This window comes from Vigna radiata, unplaced genomic scaffold (assembly GCF_000741045.1).
Source record: "Vigna radiata var. radiata cultivar VC1973A unplaced genomic scaffold, Vradiata_ver6 scaffold_353, whole genome shotgun sequence".
NCBI lineage: Eukaryota > Viridiplantae > Streptophyta > Magnoliopsida > Fabales > Fabaceae > Vigna > Vigna radiata.
Window position 1 is genome coordinate 205,337 of NW_014542184.1, and position 24,856 is coordinate 230,192.

General features: G+C 31.6%; 2 protein-coding genes across 4 annotated transcripts; one reads left to right on the forward strand and one right to left on the reverse strand.

The window, feature by feature from the left end:
• The first annotated feature begins 202 nt into the window (after positions 1–202).
• Positions 203–2,764, forward strand: LOC106779153. Its single transcript, XM_014667210.2, has 4 exons — positions 203–588; positions 1,499–1,679; positions 1,825–1,918; positions 2,252–2,764. The coding sequence occupies exons 1-4, from the start codon at positions 269–271 to the stop codon at positions 2,587–2,589; spliced, it is 933 nt and encodes a 310-aa protein (XP_014522696.1). The 5' UTR covers positions 203–268; the 3' UTR covers positions 2,590–2,764.
• Positions 2,765–13,457: 10,693 nt separating this feature from the next.
• LOC106779169 (mRNA cap guanine-N7 methyltransferase 1) lies at positions 13,458–23,675 on the reverse strand. 3 transcript variants are annotated; one of them, XM_014667226.2, is made up of 13 exons: positions 23,265–23,675; positions 22,486–22,625; positions 22,336–22,383; positions 22,171–22,242; positions 20,940–21,041; positions 17,108–17,164; positions 16,627–16,765; positions 16,025–16,089; positions 15,853–15,903; positions 15,540–15,602; positions 15,328–15,451; positions 15,112–15,173; positions 13,458–13,924 (listed from the first exon to the last, which is right to left on the reverse strand). In XM_014667226.2, the coding sequence occupies exons 1-13, from the start codon at positions 23,338–23,340 to the stop codon at positions 13,829–13,831; spliced, it is 1,095 nt and encodes a 364-aa protein (XP_014522712.1). In that variant the 5' UTR covers positions 23,341–23,675; the 3' UTR covers positions 13,458–13,828. The 3 variants fall into 3 exon arrangements, 2 of the variants coding, with proteins under 2 accessions (XP_014522712.1, XP_014522711.1); XM_014667225.2 differs by having other exon boundaries at positions 22,336–22,404; positions 23,265–23,674; XR_002666329.1 differs by having other exon boundaries at positions 13,861–13,924; positions 15,272–15,451; positions 22,336–22,404.
• Positions 23,676–24,856: the final 1,181 nt, after the last annotated feature.

A 24,856-nucleotide genomic window follows, 5' to 3' on the forward strand; every position in this document is an offset into this window, starting at 1 on the left:
TTATAACTTAAATTTTAATATATTATGTTAATAACAACTAAAAAAATCTTTCCTAAGTGAATTAGTAAATTCATATATATATATATATATATATTAATTATAGAATTCATTAACGCTTTGGCACAAAACCCTATGTGATTTTTTGGTAACGTCACGTGTCATCCATTCTTATCCACAGCACGGCTTAAACTTCTGAACTAAGGAAGCCATTTCACTTATAGTGGTTTCTTTTCCCCTTCGCGTGTGAAGGAGTTTTCTCATCGAACAAATGGGCGGCGGAGGAGCTATGAGAACGGCGGCGAAGATCGCCGGCATCGGCGTCTCAAAGTCGAGTCTCCGGGGCTCGACGGCAGCGCTCCCGACAGAGCAATCGGTCCGCAGCGCGTCGCGATCCTCGTCGGTCGCTGGAGTGTCTGCACAGGGCGCGAAGACTGCCGAGGTTGCGCCGCTGCATGCAGCGTCGCCTTGGGATGACTGGGACTTCGCCGACGATAGCGATTTCGTTACGCCGAGGATGGTGTTCGGTTCTGCTCCCACTTTCGAGGAAGCTAAGGAAGCCACCACAGAATTGAAGGACGCTATTGATCAGTATATTGATTTTCTCTTTAATTGTTGACGATAGTTATGCTTGAAATTTATTTTATTTTCTTGATTTTGTGGTGTTTTGGTTTTGTTGTACCGGGTTTTTTTTATGCTTTTAGTGTGAGTTTTACATTTTTGTTGGTAATAAATTAAGAGTTTTAAACTGAATTTCGTCAATGTTTAGTGCCAAACTCTGAGGGAATGTGGATTCTTTAATCTACTTCATGTTGATAGTGTAAACGGCACTGTAAGAGGATTGAAATTAAATTCTGTATGAAGATCTCTGTTTTTTCTTTTTTTAATACAGAAACTTACATCATCTTGATGAAAATGATATCTGTGTTGCTCTGTGTCACCTTTGTAACGTACGTTTGAGCATGATGATAGCATAAATCTAAGGAAATGCAAGCATCTTATCTCGCTGATTTTCTTGGTTAGGGTTACACTATTGGCTTTGTTATATTTGCCTATTATTCCTATGGTTTTTTAGGTTAAATTACTCATTCAGTATTTCTTTGTTTTTAAAACTTTACGTTTTGCCCCTTTACATAAAACTGAATCATTTTTAATTTCATTTATCCATAATCTAAAGTTATTCGGACTCAAGAGACGAAAATATTATGTACAAGGATTAAAAGGATAATTTTTTTAGTATAGTGACTAAAGGTTGAAGTTCCTTCTTGTTATAATTCCTTCTTTCAACTTATTTTATCCTTATTCTAAATGTGGTTATTTCTCAGTAAATTTGGGTAATATTAAAGCTATTGGCTTTTGGAAGTGTTGGACTTGGTGCATGTTTGGACGTTGAACACACTTTTGAAGAAAAATGCCTCTAGTATCTATTTTTTGGAATGAGTGCAATAGTCATCCAATCATGTTCTTGTGCATGTCTCTCATCATGTTTATTTCTTTTCAGAATATATCTTTCTCCCGATTCTTCGAAATTTTCATCTCCTGGCGATGAAGTCTCTACTCTGTCTCCTACTCTTTATGAGCCAGTAAACAGATCTTGTGTCATTGATGCTATCTCAAATCCTTCAGTTCCAAAGCATGCTATTCAGGCTTTTAATTTGCTTAGCACAAGTCATGAAGCGCAGGTGATCTGATGTTGTTTTATGTCAAATTTACAGTCTCTTGAACAATCTCGTTTTGTGAACAATATCAACAATTGCTTATTTAATGAATGCATAGGCTCATTTATTGAATTAATACATAGAATTCACTGACTTTGGTTTCAACCAGGCTGTTGTGGCTTCACTTGCTTCTGATCCAAATGTATGGAATGCAGTCATGGAAAATCCTGCTGTCTACAGGTTCTTCCAATCACAGCAGACAGGTAATCCTAATTCCAATTTGATATATTTATTTTGCAGGATAAAACGTAATAAACCAAGTAAAACTTGAAACTGAATTTTTTTCTAATAAAATCAGAACTTTTGGGAATGAATCCTATCATTTTTAATTTTTACATCACCATATAATGTGAAAATTGTGTCTATATCTCTCTTTCAAGTTTAATAACTGAAGCCATATTTCAATTTAAAATTTAACTATACACGGGATTAAGAAGTGAAACAATAGACAAGTTTAAATTTATATGATCATGTGAATACTGAAAGTGGTAGGATCTATTCTTATGAGCTGGATGTTAATGAAAACTTTGTTGCAGTTTCTGATTCTGGGGCAGTGGAAACTACTGAGAAAGTGGAAAAGTTATCAACATTTTCTTCTGAAGGAGATGAAACAGTTGAAAAGATGGAAGCCACGGCCGAGTCTGACTCGGGAAGCATGTTTTCGGATTTCATGGGTTTTCTGGAGAACTTAAAGCTTACTGTTACTGAATTGGTAAGTAGTGTGTCCAGTTTCCTTCAGAACATATTCCCGTCACCTGATACTCAGAAAATGGCTGCTGATGCTGATGGGAACATCAAATCAAGTTTCTTGGGAGGAACCTTCATAGGTTTGGCAGTGTTGGTGATAATGGTGATAGTGACAAAGAGAGTTTAGTCTCTTGGAAGCTAATGCTGATAATTACAAAGAGAGCCTAGTCTCTCGGAAGCAGAACTTTAATTTGTCGACTTTTCTAATCGTTTTGGAACCCTGTAATTAGCACATATGAACTGCTTTTAAAACAACAGTGTGGTCCTCAGGTAATTTATTTCTCTCTACATTTGGAAGCCTACCTGGTTTTTAGTTTTTCTGACTTTCTCTGTTATTTTCAAAACCGAATTTAGTTAAGTTGGAATTGGTATTAACAAAATTATTTTGATAGTTAAAAATATATAATTTATATTAAATGTATAATATGGTGATTTTTGTTCAGATAAAATAAAATGACTGATATTTTTAGTTTGTTTATCTATATTTTTAGAAAGTTAGAATTGTGAATAATTTTTTGTTTCTATTGAACTGGTTTTTTTTATTTTACAATTAACTTGTTTGATATCTATTTACATTACTAATTTTGTATCATAATAGAAATAGTTGGAGGACTCTTTAATTGAATTGGAGGATTACTTATCGGTTGAATTTGTCAATCCAATTTAGTTTTGAGAACCCTGAGGTTATCTATATTTGTTCAAACATGAATTAAAACTCGAATATGACATTCTCTTTTCCCCGACGGTTGCTTATCTTTAGAGTGAATACTGTGGAAGAAGAAACTTGTCTATATATATGTATTTTTAATTATCATTATTTTATAATTATTGCTTTCTAATTTTTTTATGACATTCTATTATAAAGTTTTAAAAAAAATTTCATTTTGTTACTATAATCTTTTAACATTTTAGACAGTTTGTTTGTGTTTATTTGTAAAAGATATTTTTTGATAAAATGATAGGTTTTAATTTTTTATGTATTTGTCTAATTTATTTATTTTGAAATATATGTTTATTTATTTTTAATAAATAAATTCAGTCCATATGGAACTAAATAATTAGTTTGAAAGTTATGAGAAATAAATACTCTATTAAATATTATAAATGTGAAATTACTTTTATCAATTTAATTCGTAAATTATAATTTTATGTTAAATTTATTTACATTGAATAATATTGTGTGATATTTTAAAAATATTGTATTAAAATTTATAAAATTTGTTTTATCGGAATCAAGCTTACCTTGTAAAAAATTTTCCTCCACTTTTCTAACTCTGATTATTTGATACTCATTTTTCAAGTTCCTTTTATTCTTTAGTGGGTGATAGAGTACATGTAGGAGATTATTTAACACTAAAGTTACGCATTTCGGCCAAAGAATAATAAAAAAAAAATAATTCGAATGATGATTAAAATAATATTTATAGAAATATTTAAAAAAAAAATAAGTTAAATTATGATTAAAATAATATTTATAAAAATATTTTGTTGATTATGGAATTCAAACTAGCTTTTAAGTTCTGAGAGATAATTTATTAATATGTTTTTAAATTATTCAAATAATAACTTCTATAAAATCTCAATTTTGATTTTTTTAGCAAGTCTCTCATTATTAGCTTCATTTGTAAAATCATTTGTTTTTTTTTTATAACGTTATGAATTATACCATTATCGTAATGATATGTAGAAATAAATAAAGGTGAGTTACTCAGAATATAGCATAATTAATCGTCATTAAACACACTTACCACATACAATTCAAACATACATCATTGAAATTCACGAACACAATTATTCTAATACCATCAATTTAATTTCGTTGTTATGTCTTTCATGTCCTTATATTATACTATCACTTTGGTCACTCTTAGAGTCACCTTGGTCGCTTCCAAAGTTATCCCGACTACTTTCATAAGCATCTCCGATATACTATGCTTAAGCCTAAAGCTTTACTGATAGACTGCTCTCTGCCTGCTTCCATATACCTTACAGGTATACCATGTTTAAGCCCAAATCCTTATCGACACGATCTGTTTCCCCTTACTTACATAAGACTTACGAGTACTCTGCTTATGTCAAAGCCTAATAGTCATATCGCTTTTCCATAAGTCTCTTGGGTCACTCTGCTTAATCCCAAAGCCTTACTAGGGAAACCCATAAACAATCTCAGTTACAATTACAACAATATAGCCATAACACACAAAAATATTTACCTCAATAGATCATAACTCAATCATGCTCATTCTTGATTTAAAATCTAGCATTAACCTAGATCATCCAACTTCACAACTTGGTCAATACATATACTAGTTATATAGATATATTCATCACATTCACATCATACCCAACCATGATTTCTAACAATCAACATGATAACTCATCATATAGAATTATTCCTCAATAACAACTAAAAAGACATATCACTCCCATTATCCTGTTGTTAATCACAACAACATCCATGCACATAGTTTCAAACATACATATCTCATCTATAGCCATTTTCATGTTAATCCAAGATAACCATCCAAATAACACACAAGTATTCTCAAAGAGACCATTTTTATTAAAATATCCATCTTACCAAAGATTATTAACATCGGTTATGCCAAACATTCAACAAAAGACACTTAAGGTTGGCATCTTTTCCAACATCATAATAGATACATCACTTACTAAAAAAATGAATAACTTCTTATTTTAAAATTAAGATTTAATAAATAACATACCAACAAGGAGAGGTAGTATCTCACTTACATTCTTCAATTCATGGATAAAGCAATAACGATCTAACATTTATCACATCACAAAAATGTTCATTTAACATTACTACTTTGACAGAAAAATACTCATCACATGAACAAACTAAATCTGAAGGAATTGGTATCGTGCAACAAAACGTTTAAAGAGCATGAAAACAAACACAAAACCAAGAGGGGAGGGGTGAATTGGTTCTTTTAAAAAATTTAGCTTTCTTTTAAGACTTTTGTCGAACATTTTATAAGTTAAGAGATATAGAGATAAAAAACAGTACACAAAATTTTTTTATACTGGTTCGAATAAAAAGATTCTACGTCCAATTGTTAATCACTATAAAAGAGTGATTAACTTTTCACTAAAAATTGCTTTGAGATTACAATATGAACAATGAAATAACAAGAACAAAAAACACCTTCCTTTGACACACGAGGGAATGAACACCAACTTAATCAACTTATAGAGAACCGTTTGCACCTTTAGACAAACTAAAAACAAGTTTTTCCTTTCTCAAGACTTGATCAAGCTTAGAATTAAACTTAAGAACTAATTTTTTGCTCTCAAGAGTTTAGGTCACTTGTAAAAGGCTTAGGACGCTTCTATTCATAGGTCAGGTGTCAAAAAATGAAAAGACAACTCCCAACTGTCAGAGATAATCGATTACCATAAGTGATAATAAATTATTTTAGGTGTTATGTGTTTTGGAAAATGTGATAATCGATTATCCTTAGTGATAATCGATTATTGTTGAGCCTTAGACAATTTTAACTTTGCAGAGATAATCGATTATCCTTAGTGATAATCGATTATTGTCGAGACTAAGCCTTTTCTACTTTTGCTTGTGATAATCGATTATCCCTTATGATAATCGATTATTTCTGCAAGAAATCAATCATAAAGAGTAAGTTATAAGAATTCTAATTGCTTACAACTAAAAGATAACTCTAATATAAATGATTTCTATAAAGAATGCTTTTAACAAGTAATGCATTTGTTTCTTTAAGTCTTCAAGTGCATCACCATCAAAATATCTTCAAAGCATCAATGCTTCTCATTGGTAACAATCTCCCCCTTTTTGGTGATGATAAAAAATCCTCTTTCTTAAAAGAAAATCTGGTTATTTGCATTGTTTTATATTTAAACAAAAGCACAAAGGTTAATAGTTTTAAATAATGAAAACACATTATGTTATTTCTCCTCCTTTTTTTATCATAAACAAAAAGGTTCATAAAAAGGAGAGACTCCCTCTAAATATAGGCTCCCCTCAACAAATTTTTTTTTCAATCAAAGACAATGTAATTTGGATTTGTCATGAAAGATCAGTACATCATAATTTAAAAATACAAGGAAACATAGATGCAAGGCTGAAAAGAATTACAAATTTACTTAAAAAGGAGGACTAGAAGGATAATCAAGAGGTTGAAGGTTAAGGTGATTTTCAATATTTCCAAGCATATTATCAAAATTCACTAAGCGCTCGCACATATAACTATGGTGAGATTAATGCAACTCCATGAGTTTTTCATGTCTGGACTGGTGTAGAATGCTCATCTCCTCTATTTGACGGGTTAGATTTGCAAGATGTTCCTCAATGGAGAAGGAAGAGGATGAAGGAATGTGAGAAGGACTAGTTGTAGAAGGGTCAACTACATTAACAAGTTTAGCCATGTGAGCATCTTCATCGTCATTGTCAGCTTCATCTTTATGGACAAAGATGTTACCACGACCAACAAATCTCATTTAGCGCAGAGTGATTTCACCTATTTCAGAACCCATACCTTGGATGAACACTGTGTTTTCTCCAACTACATTTACACTTTTGTATTCAAGAATTTTAGATATAAGAAGGGCATAAGGCAGATGATAGATAGGATATCTTTGTGCCTTCATCATAGTGTCCACAATAAGAGAGGGCCAATCAATATGAATATGATTGAGAAGCCTATATATAATAAAAAGATCATTTTCAGAGCATTGGGCATGATTGATGGTGTGGGGGCATAGGACCCAAACAATCAAATAATGAATCAAACATTCTTCAATTTTGAATCCACCTACTCGAAGTTGTTTACACCTGGTTTGGAGTTGTGGATTCCTTAAGAAATATTGGAAAGCAAGGAGACGATTGAATCTATCTACGCTAAGATGGACTTGAACAACATTATCATAAAAATCACTTCAATGAAGATTTCCAATGAAGACTTTTAATGAAGAGTTTCCAAAGAACTACGTACTCCCTGATTTCTCATGATGAATGAGAATACATAAGAGTGAGGTTAATCCTTGTCGGGCTTCCCAAAATAAAGAATATTTTTGTTTCCTTTGTGTTGCTTTGTATTGTTATTTTTGGGAAAAATAACCATTTTGAAAACCACACCATCTTTGCACATTTGATTAAAGGTATTGCTTTAGGGCAAACGTTGTAGGGTGCTAATACCTTCCCTACCCGTAACCGACTCCCAAACTCAAACTATGATTTTGTACACCAACTCTTATTTTATGGTTTTTTCGTACTTTTCCAAAATAAACTATGGTGGTGATTTCAAACTCTAATTTTCAAAGTTTCATATTCTTTTTAAATGTTTCACCAGTTCCCCGTAACAATTCCGGTTGCAACACTAATTTTCAAATAATAACAGATTTGTTGAGTTTTGATTACAGGTGATCTCAAGCAACATTCTTGGAGAATTTAATCTTCATCTGGTGATTACACATCAAGATTTACTTCAAGATATTGGACTTCATTGGTTCTAATTCAATCTACACTTTGGAGAGTGTTTTGAAGATTAGGTTCATCATAAATCTGTGGATTGTATACCGAGCCCAATCTAGTTATATTAAAGAGACATAAGGAAAACATAGGGACATTAACAACTTTGGTTTGGTACACCAACCATCTATAAGACCCAGGAAATTTAGGAATATTTAGAAATAATAATTGTATGAATTTATCATAATTTAAATGTGATGGGTGAATGCATGTAATATGGTATAAGTGAATATTAATTTTTTTGTGATGTTGAAGAGCTACCAAAGGAGATAAAAAAAAGGTTTGAATAAGGTTTATCTAACTATTTTTATGCTATATATTAGTTTAGGGCACGCTAGCCTAGTAGTGGAGGCGTTGGTCTTACATGTGAATGCGTGTAAACCATCCCTTTGAATCCTGATAGTGACACTTGGAGAATTAATTTCCCATTTCACACTGTTAGGCCTTGGCTGTTTTGAAACTTGCTAGGTTCGACCCGATTTGATTAATACTCAAGTGGTAGTGACCCAAAACCATAAATGACGTTTTTCTTTTAAATCTTTTGCTTTTTGTTTTAAGTTTTTTTTTTTTTTTAATTTTTGAAAGGTACAAAATAGTAAGCACCATTAAGTACGTGTATTTTATTCTCATGCGTCAGAGGATGACAAATTTAGGTATGTGTATAAATACTAAATTAATGAGGGTAAGTCTCATAATTAAAACCTAGCCACCTTAAGGGAATTTTCAGACAAAAAAAGAGGGATTTCAGGTTTGTCAAGCTAAGGTCTAGAAGTTGAAAGGGTTGAAGGTTGAGTACGGATAAAGGTTTTGGTTTGAGTAGAGTTAAGGAGAGCTAGCCTTCAATGTTTATGATTGAATAATTGTGTGTGAGTACATGTTCAACCTCTTTTGTGTGTATACCATGAAGATGGGATATGATAATCATGATTGCCAAGAAGTTTTATCAAGCCCAATAATGTTATGTTGCATGTGTTCATTGAGTGGCATAGGTCCTTAACCTTCATGTTAGCTTGTGGGTGTCGTGAGGTTGTATGAATCTATTGTTGGAAAATAGGTAGGCTTCTTTTTACACCAAGAGGGGGGGGGGGTGAGTTGATGGTTTATCAAAATCAAAATCTTTTTGCAATGTTGAAATCAAAGTATAAAACTTTTCAAACTTTCTTGAAATGCAAGTAATGAAAATTCGTGTGCATCGGAAAAATGTAGTTGACGGTGCAAATACTAAAGTCGTATGTAAGTAAAAGTGCAAGGATAGAGAAAATCAAACATTGGTTTTTATAATGGTTCGACCAACAATTTCTACATCCAGTGTCCTTCCAACTCAGGAAGCAAATGCACTATAATGGTTGCGGTTTTTACAACAAGGAATTTATAGAAGACTTCCACGTCAAAAATATAAATCTCCTCTCTAACCCTTAACCAAACTATAGGAAGCAAACACAACAATACTTGCAGCAAGATGTCCCCTCTCCTGCAATCTGCCAAACACCACTTTGAACAATCCTCATAGTGAACAAGACTTCACGAGTCTATCCCCTGTAATCACAACAGGTCCAATGCAACAATCTTAAAGGATGTCAAGCCAAAATCTTGATCAACCAGAAATACCTTTACTGTGCAGAATGTGATCAAGCAATGTGTGTGCAGTCAGTCTCCCTTTGAATCTCTTTCAAGAAAGATCACCACTGTCTTCTTGGAGAATTCTTGGAGCTATAAAATCAGAGATATCAATCTGAAACAGAAATGAAATTCTTAGATCATCAAAAGTCCCTGAACATCTTCGTGTTCAGCCAATTTATAGATTTCTGTTTTAACAGACATTCTCTGAGTCGAATAAGCTACTAATACAGTCGACTGAGTTATGACAGTTATAACAATTCAGGAAAACTAGTAGCATTCATTCAAAATAAATAAAATCTCATTTAATACAGTTGACTTACTATTCAATGCCCAACTAACTTTTGAAAATATAGCCGTTAGAGTACAAGAGCATTACAAAATTTCAAATCAAAGAACTAATGCAGTCAAATATGTAGCGCACATAGTCAACTTCGACAAGTAAGATCATTTTGAAATTCTTTTCTTCTCAAAACCTCACAAAGCATTGATTCTCAACATCTGTACAAAGGCTTTAGCATAGTCAAATCAATTAATGATGGAGTCGACATAACTGCAGCTTTGTCACATAGTTATAAGTTCATAGAAGTGCTTGTGGTTTTCGTGCATTAAAACATGTGCAATGCATCCAGAAATGGTGTAACAATTACAAGCTCAATATGTATGCATTAACATAGCAATACAGCACATAAACATGTTCAACAAATATATCAAACATTTAGCATAAGAACATGTAACACAACAACAACATATGTGTGTTATTAAGCAATGTGTTGTCATCATAAAAAATCAGAGTGATATAAATATTGTGTTGTCAACAATCTCAACATCTATTAAATTAGTTGTATAATTTATTAAATTTAACCGGAACACTTAGAAAACTAAATAAATGCTAATCATTCTGTTATAATTTGTTATACAAAGTACATAATCTGTTAAAACAAAGACCAAGTCATAATCTATTATATAAGTGAGATAATCTGTTAAGGATGGCAAATGGATGGTTAATATGGTTAAGTGTTAATATAATCGATTACACAAGTTTGATAATCGATTAAAACAGAGAGCATAAGTGTAATTCATTACACACTTATCCTAATCTGTTAAGACTATGAAAAAAAGAAGTCATAGGCATAAGTCATGAAATAATCGATTACACACTTAGGGTAATTTGTTAAATCAGAGGCAAAAGCTTAATAGATTATGCAATTAACGTAATCGATTATTCTACTATAGGATTTGAAAATCCTATATATATGTGACTTGAAACTTGTTTCAATAACTTTTTAATTTTCAAATCTAATAGTTTTGTTGAGCTTTGATTACAGGTGATCTCAAGAATCGTTTTTGGAGAGTCTAAGCTTCATTTGGTGATTACACATCAAGATCTCATTCGAGACAACTTTGGACTTCATAATTTTTGATAAATTAGCACTTTGGGAGTTTACTTTGATTAGGTTCTTCATCCATTTGTGACATTGAATACTTGTCCGAGGATAACTAGGTTTGGGAGTTGGGATTGCTCTTGTGTTTGTACGAGATTGAGTGTATTCATCTCTTGTATTGCTATTTTTATTTTGAGTGGTGAAAAGAGTGCAATTGAGGGTTGTCATTGTATTCTTGTATACTCAATAATTATAGTGGATCAACTAAAGTTGTTGAAGGAGGATTAGATGTAGGCTTGTGATAGCCGAACTAGTATAAATTGTTTGTTTGTTAATCTTTCTCTACTTTTTCTCTACCTATTGATTCATTATTCTTTGTTTATTGATTTCAAGAAGCCAATAACTCATAAAAATTTGAAAAAAGGGCTAATCCAATTCACCCCCCGCCCTTTGGCTTGAGATATAAGGCCTTTCTTTTCTTACAAAATCTACTTACAGTTGTTGTGCTTGTTTCATCCGAAATGACATTGTGTTGGATGTGTTTTGTTGATTTATATTCATTCTTGAATGAGTAATTTATTACGAATGATTTCTAGGGATTTAGGTTTTTACGTGTTGCATGAACATAAGACATGATTTTATGTATTATATGATTTTATTCGATTATTATTTTCCACCAAGTTGTGTAAAGGTGGTATTGGGTTATGTTAGGATGTTATGGGGTTAGTATAACTTGTGCTATAGGGTTGTTAGGTTATGCATGTGTAATACAATGTTGATAAATGTTTGGTCCATGTTTTTTTTATGAAAACTATTATATGATTAAAGACAATGTCGAGTTGTCTCAGTATGTATGTGTGAGGTGCATGTGTGTCTATAGTTGATTTTCATGCTTCATATATTGTTATCATGATGTTTTATTTTGGTATTGATCAGTAATTGGTTGCTACCATGCTTCTATACATTGTTGGGTTATTCTGGGTGAAGTTAGAGCGATTTTTTGGGTTGGCCAAGTTGTGGTCGGTTGTCAAAGTGTTTGACCCAGTTATGGATGGTAATATGAATATGAATATAACTTTACAAAGATGCAAGGTATTTAGTAAAGCGATAAATGGTAATGTAACTTTAAAGTAGGAGTCTTACAATTTTTGTATTTCATGTTTTAACTTTCTTCTTATCTTTCCAATCAAGGGTTTTAAAATGTTAGTATACCAATAAAAAAATAAAAAATATAAATCATTTCTTTTTCTTATATTTATAAAAACTAAATAAAGAAATTGTTAAAAAATACTTAAAGAAGATAAAATAAGTAAATATTGTTTATTAACAAATTAAGCACAAAGTACGTCAAAAAATTATTTTCATACTCTTTCGATCACCAAACAAAATTTCATCTCTTAAAAGAAAACAAAAATGTTATGCTTTTCTAGTTGACCTTATAGTACGAACTTATAAAATGAAAAAAAAAAATGAATAAGAATTGGCATAGTAAAGGATACATATGTTATTTTAGAATGTAATCATATATAACAACCAGTAATTCATGTAGTTCTCACGAAAGTAATAATACTAATGTACTTGGAGAGAGTATACTATTGTTTTCGATTTTTTTTTTAACCAAAATAACTAAAAATTTATTCAAGCCTTAATACTTGATTGAAAAATGCTCTAAAATATATCAAGGACTAAAAAAGAAACAGGTAGAGAAGAGAATAGGAATACCATGTGATAAAGGAAGTCTAAGAATAGAAAATATTAGGAATTCAAACCTAAATCCAAACAAGAAAAATTTGAGAAGAAAAAAGTTATTTTGCTGTGATAAGAATCGTGTCCCTCCTCTCCTCTTCATCTTAAAAGATTATTTATTTGAAAATCCTAAAAAACATAACAAATTCTACTACCTTCTAACATAGAACAGAATGTAATTAAAGTATTAATTGCCACGTTGACCACGTGTCTTTTTATTAAATTCCTATATCACCATGCAAACAAACAGAAGTACAGAAACAAAACCAGAGTTCTGGGTTAATCTGGGTATAACTATGAGAAAATTATTTTGGTAGAAGTGCAATATATTATAAACCATAATTTTATTTTTGTCAAAAAGTTATAATTATTGAGACATTGATCTGTTAGTAAAAATGTCACAAATAATATATTGACCTGACACTATAATTTTGTAGCTTAAAATTTATATATTATAAATAGATCTGTTTAGAATATCTTAAATGTTAAGACTAGAAAATAGAGTAGAATCAAACAAAATTTTAAAACTTGAATTTCAAAAGACTGATTAAGTAAGCTGATATAATTCTGTAGATCCACAGACCAGACTACCATGGTCCTTTCATATTCTCATAGGTTTCTCACAACTCTGTCGTAATTAAGTATAACAATGCTGATGAAAAAAAAAAACACTAACAATTTAAGACAAGAAAAGATTAGACAAAATTCAGCATCAAACTGAGATGACTCAAAACAAGTTTTATATTTAACATAATCTTCCCTAGAAAATGAAGAAAAACCAATTTCTATACATTATAAATTTCTTGAAAATTTGAAATTCTAAATATGGATCGTTTTTCATATTGACTGATAGTCTCATCTGCTGTAACAGGGAAGAATATATTAGTGAGGGAGTTTGCTAAAATAAACTGCCACATGTCTAATCCAGAACCAGAAGCTAATACATATTTGGAGGTACAAATTTTAGTGCACCCTACAAAAATTCAAGCAGCAAAAAGGTTGCTAGAGGTCAAGATTGTGAGATCAAAAGTAATGGCATCTTCATGCCCTAATCCATTCCATGCTAGAAATTTGAGAAACAGGTTGTAGTTTGTTCAGTTATCAGTAATGTACATGATGTCTTCCTCTGCAATGTGCATGGACCCACGATCCCTTCTGCTACCCTGTTGGCTTTTGTCAGGTTGACCTCGCTGTGTCATTACATCAATAACCACCATTTCAGCTTTCTCTCTAATACCAGTTTTCCTTTAAATGTTTTTATCCTAAAATATAATCTTATTTTCTTTTAGTCCTATTATATCTATATTTTTTAATTTTACTCCTTATAATTTGTTTTTCCTTTTGAATTAGTCCCTTTGAACAATATTACAATAATACTAAAGAAACAAAAACAACATATATACTAATAAAAGGGTTAAATATCTTTATCCTTCATAAACTATTTAAAAAATTGCATTTCGTCCCTAAAATATATTATATACCTATTTCATCTTTACACTTTATTAAAGAATGTAAAACATTCTCTTAGCAAACTCCACATGGAATGTTTTCATGTGATAGACAAAATTCTTCACAATATAATATAACCTCCATGCCGTTTGATGGAGACAATGTTTTTCATTATTTTCATAAAATGCAAGAACAAAATAAATATATAGTTTGATTTAGTTTATATAAGGAACAATTTTTAAAAATAGTTTGAAGATGAAAAACATCTTTAACATTTCCTAAAAAGCCTGCAAGAAAAAAGGGACCAAAACGTAAATCAAGAATTTTACAAGGGCTAAGAGTCAACAAAAATTTAGGAATCAAAAAGCCAAATATTATCAACATGCAAATTTTTAGAACTCCCAGATCACCTACTTGTAGTTTATCGTTTTTTTACGTATAAACCACAAATATCTGATCTTTCACTTAAGGCAATTTTGTTCAAACCAAACAAGAACGCTATAGATAAATTAATTTCGAGCCTTTGACATAATTTGCATTCTTAGGAGTACATTTTAATACTTGGCTTCCATAAGAAAACAATAAAAAGGATACCAGAAGTAATGTGGAGAGGATGTATTATTTAAGCGGATAAAAATAAAGAAATAAGAAATTTTTTTACCATTTCTTTGGATGAATAGAAGAGAGTGAAAATAAATATATAAATAAATTATATAAAAACTCTTATACTAATTAAAACTAAATAAATTTAACAAAAAATATTCTTTTTACTATAACTTTTTTCTTCTTACTTCTTATTTCTAATCTTAAACAGAGTATGAAAATTTGGTATTTCTATCCTATCTTATTTATCACACTTCCTTTCTCGAAGATAAAGAAGGATTGAAGTTTTTCTTTTTAAGAGCCAACTGAAGTGCTTGTTACTTACCTTTCTCAATACAAATGACATGTATAAATATGCTGCCTCCCATTCATCAGCTGAGAGTGTACCTGATATAGAAGTATGCACAAGTACTAGATTACTAGGATTCCCACGAACCACAACACCTAAAAATACGATTTCACACAAAAGAGACTGGGAAACGCACTGTTCCATGAAGTTAAATGGAAATTGAAATGGAAAACAGTAGGCACAAAGGCTTACTATTATCTTGGTTTCCATCTCCCAATGCACCTAGTCTTCGCATGAGCTCCACAAATTCCGGTTTTTTCATATACTCATGCACAAATTCGTGCGAGTTCTTTGCGAAAACAAGCTCAAAGTCATACTGTAAATGTTAAGTTTAAATAAGTAGCCTACGTAAACAAGTCAGACAGTGTTCTTTGGCAGAGTATCACAGACAGTGTGCTACATACCTCTTCAGCTAACGACTTGAATATGTGGAAGGGAACAATCCATTCAGGACAATCAACAGCATCCTGAAACAAGACATTATGTCTTAAATGGCCGGATAGAAATTAAAACTATGGAAATTTTCAAGTGAACTAAATAAGAGACATGGTCTTTGAATGATAAAATCATAATAGTTGTTACACAAAGGTTCTCCATTTATGCATGCACAAAGTCATATATCGCATTGTAATTTGACAAGGAAACTGCAAACCAAATTGTGTGATGAGAAAACAGCTATTTGATATTCAGAAAAGGAAGATTAGAAAGAAATTATACCTCCAAATGGAATGTATACTTTATTCCAAAGGGGCTGGAAGATTTAAATTTCTGAATCACATAAGGAGGAGAATTTCAAGTAAGTAGAATTCACAAAATCATTTCCATAATTATAGAGGTTTCTGGCCTTAAAAAATGAAAGATGGCGCAAAGATCAGGAGGACAAACTTACCTTATCAGAAAATTCTTCATCAAAACGCACCCAATAGACACTGTTACCGAAAGTTAATCCTTCAGCTGCAAATCACAGTGAAAATAGCATCTTCAATCAGGAATGAGGAAATAGATCTGCCATACCCAACAAAATCCCCCACTTATATGCAGCAAAGGATCAAAGCGTGTTATTGGTGAAGCACATGTCACTCAAAATAATTTAGTACTTCAATTCCAAATAGGAAATTTCGCAAGCAGAGAAGAAACCCCAGAAGTGCAAAACTCTACTGGTGAAATGATCGTTTCTGCCTTGTTAATAACATAAACATGTCAAAGGATGAAGATTTCTATATGCATTGAGACATTTTAAATGACAAAGGACCAAATTCCTACACATACTATTGTTTTAATTAAAACTATTAACACAAACATTAAAATACCAACAAGTCAACGTGAACTGTTTTAATAAAATGTTATTAATTTCTATCAACTTTTTTAAAATAACAGTTATGATTTCTTATTTCGCATGAGGTCAGTCACGAGACAAAGCATGTCAAAGGACTTCATTAACTACTAAATTTATTTTAAAAGAATAATAATAATTGAACATGCAAGAAAAACCTTCTCTAAGCTTCTTGACAATCACATTGGCATCAGGCATAGTTCCAATGAAAATGCCTCCTGGGCGAAGTAAAGCTGACACATTAGCTAATGCTTGCCGGGCACGAGCTTCTGTAGACCATGAGTAATGCAATGCAAACTGCATATTTAAAATGTTTATGAGACTAAATCCAGCATTCACTCTCAAGATGTAAAGAAGTTCATAATTTATTGAGACAATGTAGTAATAAATGGTATGGTGATGTCGCTTCTACTGACAAAACAGTATGGTGGTTTTGCTTATTAAAAGAAAAAGGGAGCAGTAATCAAGAATATAAACAACGGTTGATGCATAACTTAATTACATTTTTATTTTTGTATCAGAGAAACTGCAGTAAAACAAGGGCATTGCAAGAACAAAATTAGATTCCAAATAAATATTTTTAAATGCAATAAAAGAAATCATAAGAGTATATAGTTGTGTTTTAAGAGTATCATTTACCTGGCAACTACAAATATCAAAAGGAGCATCATCCGCAAGAACTTTGTCCAAGCGAACCTGCAATTGGAAATGATATGAAAAACGAGACCTTCTTTCAACATCTAAACAAGATTCAGAACTTGGTATTGAAGTTGAAGATCACAATATCACTTTCTCTGAGGAAAATTTAGTGTGTTTAATTGTGTTTTGTCTTTTAGTTTTTGAAAACTCTTTTATGATGTATAAGAATTTTCAAAAGATAATCTTTAAAAAAATAGAAGTGGGAAAAGAAGACGAAATGATATAAGAAAGAACACAAGCAATAGAAAACTGAAAACATAAAATCAAAACAACTTACAGATGTTATCAAGTCTTTTATTTATAAAACTGAAACAAAGGTATTATTTTTTTATAACAGACATATGAAGTTGTTTGCTTTTTCGTTTCATTAAAAAAAAAAAGAAAAGAAAAATAAAAAAACTTTCAACTCTAAAAATTTAATCTACTTGATTAATAACTATTCTATCAGATTCCTATGTACCTAGGCAATTCAGTAAACAACTAATCAACTAATGCGGAAGACATGGTACTTTACAATCTAAAAATCAGACAAAATATAACTGGGTTCTGAACCCATTGAATTTGAATTATAGTATGCTGCTGAATACTTTTGCAGATAGAACAAAAACAAAACAAAATAAGATAAGAAAAAAAAAAAAAGGCTACTGACAAGACATAATTAACAGATCAAAATATTCTGCTTAAACTTTGTTTAGTTTGACTTTGAGGGAAGGAATCTGATTTTAAATTGTGGTTGCTATTGTCGTTTGGTCATAATCCTTGATATTGCAAAAAACAGTGGACAAATGAAGTTGATGCGAAGATAACTGTGATGAAATATGATTGTGGCAATCGTAGAAGTAGATCATTTATCAAAACCTTGTGAATATCCGTCTATTTACAAATTTCTCCCCCCTCCTTTCATTCCCTCTTTAATTTGTTCCTAAAACCATTAAGAATTGTTAGGAACCTACAAATCCTAACACCACCTACGCTGCTATCAAAACAAAGTAACAGAGAGTTTGGATTCCTTCACAAATGACACTAGGGTTAACAAAATTACACCCAAAAAGTGAACTCTTCTTTTCATTCTCGAAAATCTCTGTACATCAACCTAAAAGATAAGCTGAAAAAACTCCACTACAACAGACAGCCTATTTATTAGGTCAAACCGCAGACAAACTACCCAGATACAGCACATTACAATTTAGCCCCTTTTACTTTTTCCTCTTCATTAATAGATCGGTAAAAGTTGTTCCTCTTCATTCTGGTCCTGTCTCCATTTCTAATACTACACCCTTCCTTTGAATCAATATTGTCCTCAAGGCTGAAATAGTGAAACTAAATACACCCTTCCTCTCATTCTCATTCATTGTTCAATTATCCAATGTTTGAATAGGCTGAAAATTGTTGAACTACCCCTGTAACTCTGCTGGCAGTTCTGATTCCACTAGATGGTTCCCAGCAACTTTATTAAGTTCAGAAACATGGAACACAAGGTGAATCTGAGCCTGCTCAGGTAGTTGCAAATTCAAGGTGACTGCTCCAATGTGCTGAAGAACAAAATAAGGTTCATAATATCTAACTACTAGTCTAAGGTCTTTCAAAAACTACCTCTATGGAGTGCAGTGTTTGCAGCACCTTGTTAAGTATTATTATACCAATACTCAGCCCATGCAATGAATTCTACCCAACCTCTACGCTGTTATGAACAAAAAAAACTCAAATAGGTTTCCACTATTCTATTTGAATTGACCATTGAATTCCATTTGATTTGCAATTAGAGAAAGCAAATAAACCTATCCACACAGGTACTTTCCAAACTCGTCCCAATTTTGATAAGGAATCTCTGCATTGTCTGGACACAAGTATGAATATCAGTAATACTGAATTTTTTAAATTGGATTTAGGGACGGAAATGGCCATTTACATAGCTGCCCTGTCCCCGTCCTCATTCCTAAAACACCCTAGTTTATTATTTAACCTAAAAAAACTTATATTCACTATTCTCTTTCGACTATTCAATCTGTTCAAAATTCACAAAGTTCATTTAGATCCCCAAGGAATTTTTCCTCTTATTGATTACATATTTTTCCCTTTGTGTGTAGTTTCATCCAAGAGGTGTATTGTATTTCAAAAACACAAACCTCAGTTTCGTTGAATAAAATAGTTTCTAGGACACATTTGATTACTACTCCTTTTTAATATTTTCATTTATTGTTTATTTTTTTCACATGAGAATGTTTGACTCTCAAATTCAAATGTTCAATTGCATAAACCCTTATTTTATGAGTAACATTAAAAAATTTATATTCTCTTATTTCTTTCGACCCTAGTTTTGTTTTATTTGAAGAACCTTTGTTTCACTAAACAAATCATTCTCTCGATTGTTCAACATGTTTGTTATCCACCAAGTTTATTTAAATCTCCTAAGTATTTTACCCCTCATCACAACCTTGATTACACATTTTTTTCTGGGTCTGATTTCATTCAAATTATGTATTGCATTTGAAAAACTGCAATCCTTAATTTCATCAAATCGACACATTTTATCATTTTCTCTCTTTTCTAAAATTATTTAACCTTTATCCAATTATTATAAGGTACTTTGATTTGATATTTACACAATTATAATTTCTTTTTTTGATATTTGACACTGAAAATGAATCCTCAATAATATCATATTTAGTTTGCTGTGATTTTTAAATTTTTTGTAAAAAAATATTGAATTAATATTTGGAACAATAAGGGGTCGAGAACAAACACAAGTCCAGCAGGTATACTAATTACCCGACTGGGAAGGAGAAGGAGATAGATTTTTTCTTTACAGATAGAGATGGATGAGGATAGTGAAACCTGCACCTACCATGTTGTCATCTCTATTTATTATAGTTGTGTTTAAAGTTGTACTTTGTAACCTAAGTAATCCTTTCCAAAAGTACCTCATAAATGTATGATCTCCTTAACAAAATCCTCACTAATCATTTCTTCAAAATATGCTTGTTTGATTATAATAAAAAGTCCATATATTCTTAATTTGTCCACCACCACTAGAACCACATCAAATCCTTTTAATTTTGGGAGTCCTATAATGAAATCCATTCTAACTTAGCTTGAATTTGGAATGGGCAAAGGCTGCAGCAAACCCATGGGAGAAGATGCTTGGTATTTACTACTTTGACTCACTAACCTTTTCTTCTTCAGAGGATTGATCAATCAGATTCACTAAATTATCCTCTTCCACATGATTTTTCTGATTACTGTCTCAAGAGTAACTTCTTGATATATTCAAGATTTGCCTTTAGTTCTGCCGATGTCAGTTCTTGCTCACTAACTAATCTCTCTAAAGTTCCCACTCAATTCTCCATCATGATCAAATCCAGCAGGTCAGATCAATTGTTAGGAACCAAGAAACCAAAATCCTAACACAACACCAACTCTGCTACAAAAACAAAGTAATAGAAAGAGTTTGTATTCACAAAACACACACCGGGTAAACAAAATTACCCCAAAAGAGATACTCTCCTTAGAAAACAGCAGCAAACCGCATAATAACTACCCAGTTACAACTAATTACAATCCCCCTTTTAAGTTTTTCTTCATCTATAATAGACCTGCCAAGGTTGTTCACACTTCCTTTTGGTTTTGTCACCATTTTTAACACAAATAAAAAGACATGAAATGTGGAGTACAAATCAAAACTTTAGTAAGTTAAATCTTACTTTGGGGATCTAATGAAGTTACCAATAAAAAATCATAGAATTTATTTTAAAAGCATAGAAATGATAATCACCTCATAACAATCTCCACATATAAGGCGAGCTGGAAATGTAAACTTTTTACGTCGCTGATGATGGTCAGCATCACCATTGTATCGTGTTCGACAGTCTTTGATCTGGAAATATTGTTGAATTCAATGAGAAAATAGTGAGGACACATAAATCATAATAACAAATAGTTTGACAAGCTAAGGTATACACAGTGTTTCACCACGTAATGGGCATGGATTTGAACAATAAAATATAATAATAAGTGATCAACTAAAGTTGGGGAAATACATAACCAAAACGACAAATTTACTACCACTAGCAAAGGGATGACCTTAGGATCTAAATGCAAGGCCCAACTAGTGGACTACATTAGGAAGTTTTGATGTGTGGCTTATGAGCTCTTGATCTCCAAACTACAATGAATAGCTTTTGTCTATGAATGAAAGAAATGGGAATAATATCAATCTCACACCACCTTCTTGAGCATCATCCATAAAGAGCACAGCTTCCATTTTTGGTTCATCAAAAGACAATACTTCTCCGTTTCTTATTCAAGCTTCTATATCTCATATTTGGCTACAGTTTTTCATAACTTTATTTCTTTGGATACATCGTAGATACATACTAATATAGTATTTGAGAGCGTAGTTATAAATCTCAGATGGCAGTGGTAAACTCTGAAAGTGTTATGTCAAGGGGCAGGATGACTTTATTTTAAATAGTATAACACAAACTTCAAAATTTATACTACACATGACAACACTAGAAAAAAGAAAACCAAAATTAAAGAAATTCATGATAAATAATACGTGACAAGTTTAATACACAATTACCACCAATCTTTGAGCAATAAAAGAAAATGGTGATGAGATTAAAAGAAATGAAAGATGGAGGTGAAATTAAAATTAAAAGAACATAATAAAGAGATAAAACTAGTAGAATGTGAATTGGGAAATCTAAAGGAAGAAGAAAAAATGTAACGGAATACATTAAAAAAATGGGTTTTTGATGCCTATATCATGGCAGCGCCACTATAGCAAGAGAAAGAGCCACCAATCCAATCCACTACAGCTCCAATATACCACACTATTGACAACCATGTTAGACAGTATTGGTATTGGATACACTACGAAAATGAAAATATTGGTGTTTAATTTGCAAGAGTGTACCCCTAATTCATCCCTATAAATGATAAGATTTGGTGGAATTCAATATGGAAGCATGATCAGAAAACCAGTGCAGGATAATACTCACCGAACCTTCGGCAATGTCAATACCAACATAATATCCAACTTTGGCCTTGTCCCATTTGATAAGATCACCACCCTGATAAACATTCATGAAACAAAAAAGAATGCGTGGCTAAGAAACTGGGAATGACTAGTGGCATTTAAACAACAACTGAAAACCCATTAACACCTTGCCACAGGCTAGATCAAGTACTGCATCTCCTCGACGAGCATAAAGCTGAATTAAAACGCTCTTAATCTGTTAAATGACAGAAATTAATCTGCAATCATGTAGTAATCTGTGGGTAACACATGATATATTACAGAACACAAAACATACCCAGTTATTGAGTTTCTTCAAATGAATTATTGGACTGGCCTCCCGTTCTTCCAAAGTCTGGTTGGACCTTGCACTGTAATGATCAGCTACTTTCCGAGCAAAAATCTTCGTGCTTTCATCCTCAAGAAAATTTGCACCACCTAAACACAACGCATTAAATGATAATTAACACTAGAACCACAACCCCATATAAACCTGTTAAAATAAAAGCATCTGCAATCACGTTTGCATATTCATCGTGATTCTTGATATTATAGAAAATTGTTAGCAGCTAATGCGGCCGCGATTGTAGTTGTGAACTAAGTTCCAGAACCTTCCAAAAAGTGGAAACAAATCCTCTAACGGCCATGATTGAATCATACAAACTCTTCTTACAATGAAACTTCGCACCACAAATTACTGAGAAGTTCATTTGTATTTAATTGAGCAAGTCCATTGCAATATTGCTTCTATCAAACATGCAAGCAACTTTGTTTGAGCAATATGCAGTTAACAACCAGAAAAAACTCTACTTTTAACCACAATTCCCAAACTGCAACCTAATATTTCAAAACTAGGGTCCACCTTTAACTTCGTTCAATTGTCAATTGTTAACTCCGTATTTCAGACCAAACCCAATACAAAAGCCACAAAATTTTCCTTTAACCCCATTCTCCACTTGGAAATTCAACCAACCTACAGTCTCAAACCCAATCAACCCCAGATCCACAAACCTTTCAAAACGGTGAAATAAAGATGAAAGAACGAATGGGCTAGTGCCAAAACATTAAAATATTTACCTTGAGGATCATGCCTAGCTTTGGATTGAGGTGGACCTACCGAGGTCGAAGGAGATTCCGGGTACCCACGTTTCATTGGGAGCAATAAATTGAAGAATAATGACACTCACTCACTCTGCGTGCCGGAAGATGCTGCAATAATCGTTGAAGGATATCAGAACAACAACCGAAACTGTTCCCAAGTGCTTCTTCTTCTTTTTTGCCAAAAACTAAGAGAGAATTGGGTGTGGCTTTTGCGTAGGGTTGCGTTCCTATGGTTTATGTTCGATTTGAAGAGAGAAAAGTGGGAGTAAAAGTGAAAGATACGCAAAAAGCAACAAAATTTCTGGTCTGTGGAAGGATATATAGCGGTATGTTAATGGTGGTGCTGAAGGAGGCTGGGTCCTTTCCTTCCCAAAAGATATTCAATTTGTGAATAAATTAATTAGAACCAAACCCTCAAATAAATAAGCCAATTAAATAAAAATTATTAGTGAAGAAAAAACGAATTTATTAATTTTCTTATTTTCCAATTTATCTATAATTTTTAGGATAATGGTATTTAGACAATATTCTTTTTTACAACATTTGAACATTGATTAGGTGTTGATTGGTCAAAAATTACTCCACAATCAATAATAATAATCATAAATATTATTGTAGAATGTTGTCAAAAAAATGTTGTCTAAATATCATTATCCTAATTTTTATACTAAAATAGTGTAATTTTATTGAAATTATTAAAATAAGTAAAATTTAAAAGAATATTAGAATTGGTATACTATGTTTGGAAATTAAATTGTCTTTGTGGGCTCTATTTTCATCTTATGATGTAAAATTAAACAAAAAACCATATTTGAAAAAACTAAAGTGAAGTTGTTACGGACACACTACTTTAATTTTACTATTGCAATAAATTAAAATACTACGAAGAAAAACTATTTGAATTTAAAGAAATGTGACATTTTTGTTATAATAATAAATATTATTACTAATTATAATAATATTATTAATTATAATAAAAATAATAATAAATATTACTGATAATTAGTAATAATATTCATAATAATCTAATTATTATAAAATGTTTTATTACGTATAGCTATATATAGATGTTCTTTTTAGATTTTACTTTCTAATATACAGAAAATTACATTATTTATTTTTTCTTATTCTCTATGAAATGATTTAAAAATTATTCTTTCTATTGACCATTTCATTTGATTTCATCACTTTCGAAGGTTTCTATTTTCTCACGTTCAAATTATTTTCTTTGATGGTTTCAAATTTTTCTAGTTTTAAATTTAAATTTCTTAGATAATATCTTAAACTTAAATAAAACAACGAAAAAAAACATATATTACATAAATGGATATATTAAATTTAAAATTAACATATATGTTAGAATCCTCTGTATATTATTTTTTTATTGTTTTTTGCTTACTCCTCTATCACCCTATATATAGGGTATTGTACCCTTTTACTTTCAAGACAATGTATACAGATTTTACATTCGTAATACAATTGAGTTGTAAAAATCTTTCTCTTTGTCGTGCTTATCTCTTTCTTCCAGGTTCCACTTTTGCACTTTTGTCGCTTGCCGCTTGCCGACT

Excerpts from the sequence above, each read along its gene's own strand:
- LOC106779153 (XM_014667210.2), top strand. The coding sequence starts at position 269 with ATGGGCGGCGGAGGAGCTATGAGAACGGCGGCGAAGATCGCCGGCATC. Across the intron at positions 589-1,498 it reads TTGAAGGACGCTATTGATCA|AATATATCTTTCTCCCGATT; the intron begins GTATATTGATTT and ends ATTTCTTTTCAG. Across the intron at positions 1,919-2,251 it reads CTTCCAATCACAGCAGACAG|TTTCTGATTCTGGGGCAGTG; the intron begins GTAATCCTAATT and ends ACTTTGTTGCAG.
- LOC106779169 (XM_014667225.2), bottom strand. The coding sequence starts at position 23,340 with ATGAAACGTGGGTACCCGGAATCTCCTTCGACCTCGGTAGGTCCACCT. Across the intron at positions 21,042-22,170 it reads TTGACATTGCCGAAGGTTCG|ATCAAAGACTGTCGAACACG; the intron begins GTGAGTATTATC and ends CAATATTTCCAG. Across the intron at positions 15,904-16,024 it reads ATGAAGAATTTTCTGATAAG|AAATTTAAATCTTCCAGCCC; the intron begins GTAAGTTTGTCC and ends TATGTGATTCAG.